This window comes from Triticum aestivum, chromosome 5B (assembly GCF_018294505.1).
Source record: "Triticum aestivum cultivar Chinese Spring chromosome 5B, IWGSC CS RefSeq v2.1, whole genome shotgun sequence".
In the NCBI taxonomy this organism is placed as follows: Eukaryota; Viridiplantae; Streptophyta; class Magnoliopsida; order Poales; family Poaceae; genus Triticum; species Triticum aestivum.
This window is the reverse complement of record NC_057807.1, coordinates 560,416,555-560,423,506: the sequence shown is the minus strand read 5'-3', so window position 1 is coordinate 560,423,506 and position 6,952 is coordinate 560,416,555. Positions and strand designations below refer to the sequence as shown.

The window sequence follows — 6,952 nt, the reverse complement described above, 5'->3', positions numbered from 1 at the left end:
CTGTTTATACGTGGCAAAATGAGTGGTGATGGAGGCGTGTGGGCGATGTGTAAGATGCCACATGGGCGTTAGTTTTTTCGTTCAAGAAAAGACAACACCTGGCCCTTTATGTAAATCTGAATGATGAAGCGGTTTCAAGAGATGCTTAAGGTAGCAGAGAAATCGTAGCACAGGGCACAGGTAAACAAATATGACAAATTTGACTCAGTTCAAAACAAATGCATCAAGTAGAGAGAAGCTAACAAGACAGTACCCCATCAAGACAACCTCTAAGCAGAGCGAAATGTCAAAAATAACTGAGTGCCGAAATTCAGATGCTCCATGTAGCTCACCATGGCTTAGGGAAGAGATGACCTGAACATATATAGCAGATGATGCCGAAATCTATGTGGGCCTTTTAACTTGCCAACGAGAGAAAATATATCTATCTATCTAGATAACTATGACTTCCATTTGCACATAACAAAACTCCCGAGACCTGACCCTCGGAAGTTCGACAAAGTAAACATGACATGGCATTAGATCTTTCTCTAGTAACAATCTCAATTTTCTCATAAGTATATGACACAGCAAAGCTAGGTACTTTTGACAATCAGATCCCACAGGAAATAATCATTGAGGGCATATGAAAACATGAAAGGAGATAAAGGAACAGCAAAAACAAGAGGCTGTAACACAGATTACTATTCTAGAAAGGGTTCAGAGGTGGGGATGTTAAATAGGGTTCAAGTGAACCAGAAGTACAGGGGCCACGGGAAGGAGAAATAAAGCACAACAACACACAGATAACATAGTTCTTTCAGTTGCATTTAGCATGTCCCAAAATGCCCCTATTTGGCATGCTCACCGCTGTTTAACAAACAAGGTAATTACTTAACAGACTGATGCAACAACCCAGAACTGAAGCAATAACAAGTATTATGGCCTGAAGCCATTTTTCTAGTAACCCTGCCAGCATACTTTCAGCATAAGCATCATTTCAAGGGAAATACATTAATGCTTTCAGTTCAAACATGATATCAAGATGCACTACTACACAGCAAAACTGAAGTAGAAAAGCTCAGTCAGAACAACATGGCAGGGTCTTGCAAAGAAAAACTGTGACGGCTTATTACCAGAATCTGATCATCACAAACCAAAATAGCACAAAGTAGCCATCAAACTTTACAAAGTTTGACTTCAGACAAATCTTATATGCGGGGTAAAAAGAAACGGAGGGAGTAAAACTGACGTAAACAGTTCAGTTAGAATAACATGGCAGGATCTTGCAAATAAAAATTGTGACGGCTTATTACCAGAATCTGATTATCTAAGACCAAAATAGCACAAGGTACTCATCAAACCTAGACAGAGGCCAAGAATTAATTAAAGGAGCATAAGAAAGCGTCTAAACTCTCAGCATCTTGTATGGAGAAGACTCTTTCCTCCCATGTTGAATCAAACTCAGCGAAGTTTCTCCTTCACTGAATACTTCTTGGCAGCATCTCGCACCTTTTCAATATACCCTTCAATCCGTGGTGTGAGTGTTGCCATGTACCGGTTTGCAGGGAACGGGGTCATGTCAGGAACCATAGCAGCAGCCCGCAGCTTCTCAGGGAGTGCAGCAATGGCCTCCTTCTTGAGCCTCAAGAGTGTTGACTCTGCAGTTTGACGTGCACGGTGTCGTCGCATTAGCACATGGCTGTATTCTATGGCAAGACGCAGGCCATCTTCAACTGTCAGCTCATACTTAGGGATAGCCTCCTCATCCACCAGACCAAGACTGATATAGTCAAGGCCCGGCGGACCCATCAGAACGCGGTCACCATCACCTCCACTGGCACCCTTGGATTTAGCTTTAGCTTTAGCCTTGGCAGCGTCAAGCTCACGTTGCCGTTCCTTGGAGATGAGCCCAAGCTCCTCACGCTTTGCCTCGCGAAGACGCTCCTTGGGGGACAGGTGCCGCAGAGGAGTAGAGGACTTCAGACAAGACTCTGCAATCTGAGTAATACGCTCGATGGCTTCACGGCGACCACGGCCAGTGCCACCGCTCCCAGCAGTGGCAGGCGCGCCCCCCCTTCTTCGCTATGACGCTACGCCTGAGAGGCATCCCAGCTTTGAGCTTGGCCTTGCCCTTGGACGTGCCGCTCACCGGTGCACGCTGCTGAAGCTGGTGGTGCTGGCTGGTCATACCAGATGCCAGTGCTGCTGTTGGGCTCATGGTGAGTGTGTTGGAAAGGCGTCGGAACATGATGCCTGAAGCCATTGCACCACCTTGGCTGCACAAAGCAGAAATGTGTCACTGTGTTATACATATCATCTAGCTCGGTTCATCAGATGAAATTCGTTTTGAATGAGAAACAACTTCATGCTGTGCGTGCGGAACAAAGAAAGCAATATATTTAACCTTACATGGAAGCATCAGATGAACTAGCATTCCTGAATAAACTGACAGCAATCACCACTATGACTAAGGATGCAAGCAGGGGACAATACCACAAACACAAACTTAGTCTTAATTTTACAGCTAATGATGTACTAAACGAAGATTGACGAGTTTTGCAGGATATGCGGGCCACCGGTTGCATCCCTTACTATGACACACCTAGGCAATCACATGAACTAGAATTGTAGCAACCATTTTCTCCTTAAAAAACAGCAACCACCGAAACTGCAACCGTAATACTCTGAAGAGAAGAAATGTGTCACTATGTTATACATCATGTAGCCCAGTTGATCAAATGAACACTGTGCAGAACATACAAACATTACACATTTAACCTTACATGGCAGCATCCACACGAGCTAGCAATTTCCTGAAGAAACAAACAGCAATCGCCACCAGGACACACATACACATAGGCATCGGATGAACAGAACTACGTAGAATTCTATCAATTAATTCCTTAGCATCAATCTAATACTATGAGAAGTCAGTCAGTCAGTCATTGATCATCCGAAATGAGTGGCAGTCAAGCATCAATCTAAGCTGAAGCGCTGGTCCAAGTTCAGGAGCAGCGCAGATTTGCAACATAGATAGAGGCATCGATTTCTGAGATTACCAAGGACACACATACTGAAATCCAAAAGGGAGGCAATCCAAAAGGAAGTGGTGAAGGGAGGAAGCTACCTGGAGGGCCAACTCCGGTGGCAAGAGGTGCTGGGGGACGGAGCGGCAGGGGCGGCGGGACGCGCTGGAGGCGGAGGACGACGGGGCCGCTGTTGAGGCTCGCTGCGCGACGACGGCGCGGATGGGGACGGCGGAGGCGGAGTTGGATCTGGGCGGCGGACGAGCCGGGTGGCGGCGAGACGAGTGAAGAAGGGGAGGAAGCTCGGTGCAGAGATTGGGCCGAAAAGCCTCTCTTATTTTCGTCTATGAGAGAGAGAGGCCCGACACCGTTGAAGCCCAATTGGCCCAGAAGAAGGCGCCATTCATCATTCTCTCACCGGTCTCAACTCAACCAGTGTGGCCGTGCTCAAATTCCAGCGCCTCGACCCCCGTCTGAAATCCGAATCTAGGGTTAGGGATCCGACCGAATTCCCGAGAGAACCCACCACCAAAATCCCAGCTTCCGGCGCATGGCGGCGGCGGTGGATTCGTAGCAGCACTGCTCCGGATCGGCAGCCGCTGCTAAGCTCCAGCCGCCACAATTGGGGCCTCCAGGGCAGCACCTCTGCGGGGGAAGCTCGGCATCCTGCAGCTCTCCGAAGCCGAGAAGATGGGGGTCAGGATCACCGGCAGGCAGCGGCAGCCATGCCCGTCCCCGCAGGCGAGCGGCGAGCTCCAGGCGGTCGGCAAGCTCCTCTCGGAGAGGCCGGCCAGAGCGCAGCACGTGGGGACGTCTCTGGGGGCGGTCTGGATCCCCTCCTTCGGGGGTCAAATGCGAAGACCTTGGCCGGAACCGATTCCTCTTCACCTTCCGCTAGGAGGCCGACAAGGAGAAGGCTCTGGATGCCGGGCCCTGGAGCTTCGCCGGCCATCTGCTGGTGATGGAGGATTTTTCGGCCGGAGCGACCACCATGGACGAGCGCAGGTTCGACATGGTGCCGGTCTGGGTCAGGGCGTACGGCGTCCCGGCTGGCTCGATGAGCTGGGAGACCGGGGAGCTGGTTGGTGAGCAGGTTGGGAAGGTTCTTGAGGTGGATACGGGCGCGAATGCCGACTCGACGGGAGCGTTCATGCGGATCAAGGTGAGAATGGACATCACGGTCCCGATTATGAGGTTTGTGACATGCTTTATTCAGGATGATGAAGAGGATATGACTACACTTGGGGACGTCTCTGGGGGCGGTCTGGAGCCCCGGTTCCAGCGTCGACTGCGAGGACCTCGGCCGCCAGGAGGCCGACAAGGACAAGGCTCTGGATGCCGGCCCTGGAGCTTCGCCGGCCATCTGCTGGTGATGGAGGATTTTGCGGGCGGAGCGACCACCGTGGACGAGCGACGGTTCGACACGGTGCTGATCTGGGTCAGGGCGTACGGCGTCCCGGCGGGGTCGATGAGCAAGGAGACCAGAGAGCTGGTTGGTGAGCGGGTTGGGAAGGTTCTCGAGGTGGATACAGCCGCGAATGCCGACTCGACGGGAGCGTTCATGCGGGTCAAAGTGAGAATGGACATCACGGTCCCGATTATGAGGTTTGTGACATGCTTTATTCAGGATGATGAAGAGGATATGACTACACTTGGGGACGATGAAAAGGAGGAGAGGAGAAGATCCTCGCCTTTACCTACGAGAATATCCCCGACTTCTGCTATGGCTGCGGGATACTTGGGCATACAGAGAAGTCATGCCCGACTAGATCTGCAAGAACGGGGAGCCGGCAGTTTGGGCCATGGCTAAGGACAGTTGTTATCATCAACAAGGGGGCCTCGAGTGAAGAGAGGACCAGACGCTCAAAGGACAAATCGAAATTCTGACCAAGTAGTAGTATAGGCAGTAAACAGGGTAGCGATGGGCCGTCTTGGCGGAAAGATTTACCGAGAACAGAGGACGATCAAGGGGTCCAGAACAAAGTAGAAGATAAAGTTTATAAGGCTGTAAAAAGTTTGAAGCAAGGTACTTTCAAGAGGAAGAAAGGAATCCAGCAAAATCAATCAAATATTTTGACAGAGTCGAAGAAGAGGAATGTTGATATAATGAATGTCGATGAGGTGATACAAGTAGCAAACAAAGCGAAGATGGAAATTCATGGGGATGAAGAAAATGCTCACTCAGAAATGCTAGACGCCGGGCTGCTGGGACAGCCTAGCGATTCAAAATGAGAATCCTAGTGTGGAACTGCCGGGGATTGGTGAATGGCCCGGCAGTGAGAGGTATTCTGGATCTCCAGGAGCAGGTTGACCCCGACATCCTCTTATCTCAAACTGAACTCGATAAGAGGAGGATGGAGAATTTTGAGTGGATGCTAGGAATGGGGAACATGATGGTTAGAGATTGTGATGGAAAGAGTATAGAGGATATGCGTTGCTGCACAAGAGATAAGTGAAGCTGGAACTGCAAAACTACTCCAGGTATCACATTGATACTAAACTAGTGGGAAAATATGGTTTGAAATGGTGTTTACCAGGCATTTATGGAGAGCCTGTGAATGCTAAAAGGAAGATAACTAGGAAGTTATTGCACATCCTCAATCAGCATTTTAACCTCCCATGGTTGTGCACTGGCGACTTTGACGAGATCATGTATAATCATGAGAAGAAGGTATATTTTCAGTCAAATCTGCATATAGAGTTGTTGTTTATGTTGCAGCTCAAGAATCCATTTCAGGACTAATTTCCTCCTCAAATGCAGATGAAGAAGCAGGTGGTTTTAATTGGCCAAAGTTGTGGTCGCTTCCCCTCCCCGGCAAGATTCTTCAACTTTGATGGCGCCCGTCTACAGAGAGTTTACCCCTGCGCATGAAGCTTCAACAAAGAGGTATGAATGTACACCGTCGCTGTCATGTTTGCATTTGTTTGGATGAGGATGGCGGACATTGCTTTATTAAGTGTTTAAGGATGTGTGGAGGAAAACCCAGTTGGAGCATGTTAGATTACAGATTCTGTCATATGTAGATGTTCTGAGTTTGGGAAAATCCTGAACGTCAACGAGGAAGAAAACCTTAAATCTTGCCTCCTCCTTTGGCATTGGTGGTGTGAAAGGAACAGAGAAAATGTAGGAGATAATACTAGATCTTCTGATGAAATATTAGATCTATTGATTATCTTTTTATGCATCTCTTTAAGGTTGAGCAAAAAGGGGTAAGGCAAAAGCAGCAGCCAAAGGAAAGATGGTCCAGGCCTCCACCAGAAATTTTGAAAATCAACACGTACAACGCTTTCCTGAAAGAAAGAAAAATTCTGGAGGTTGGGGCTATGCCATCAGAGAAGCATGACTGTGGTATGGCGATGGCAGGTGGTGCAGGTGATCTGGAGCAAGTCTCAGATGCGCTTCGTTCAGAGGATTTGGGGATGTTTTATGCCATAAGGACATCCATCCAAATGTGTTGTAATCAAGAGATGGTGGAAACTGACTCTGTAACTGAAGGATGCGGTATGCACTGAAGAATATGATATGTGATCTCTGCGAGCTATTTTCATAGACATTAAGTTCCAGTTGCATTGTTCGCTTCAGTGATGTATCTATTCTGTCGTGTCCCCAGTCTTGCAATACACTGTTCAGCAGCGCATCATGCTAAACTGGAAGCTGGCACATGTGATTAGCCAGTTACAGAGTGGTGAACCAATTTGTAAAATGCAAGCTCTTCATGAATTCCATGCCACAAATTGTTATTGTTGTGTTCTTGTGCTCCCTCACAAGAACCCTCTTCTGTTCTTGAAAGGATCGATATAGTTGACTAGAGGGGGGGTGAATAGGCAACTAACATTTTTAAGCTTTTCTTTACCAATTTAAACTTTGCAACAAAATAAGTTGTCTAGATATGCAACTATGTGAGCAACCTATATGATGCAAAAATAACTAGCACATAAGCAAG

General features: G+C 48.2%; 1 protein-coding gene and 1 pseudogene across 1 annotated transcript; one reads left to right on the top strand and one right to left on the bottom strand.

Moving 5' to 3' along the window:
- Positions 1 to 1,195: 1,195 nt before the first annotated feature.
- LOC123113221 (uncharacterized) lies at positions 1,196 to 2,258 on the bottom strand (annotated as a pseudogene).
- Positions 2,259 to 3,431: 1,173 nt separating this feature from the next.
- On the top strand, positions 3,432 to 6,602 carry LOC123113220 (uncharacterized). Its single transcript, XM_044534407.1, has 3 exons — positions 3,432 to 5,679; positions 5,770 to 5,895; positions 6,204 to 6,602. Exon 1 carries the CDS (start codon positions 3,970 to 3,972, stop codon positions 4,816 to 4,818), a length of 849 nt encoding a protein of 282 aa, XP_044390342.1. The 5' UTR covers positions 3,432 to 3,969; the 3' UTR covers positions 4,819 to 5,679; positions 5,770 to 5,895; positions 6,204 to 6,602.
- Positions 6,603 to 6,952: the final 350 nt, after the last annotated feature.

Bases quoted from the DNA above. Each gene is read 5' to 3' on its own strand.
- LOC123113220 (XM_044534407.1), top strand. From the start codon at position 3,970: ATGGAGGATTTTTCGGCCGGAGCGACCACCATGGACGAGCGCAGGTTC.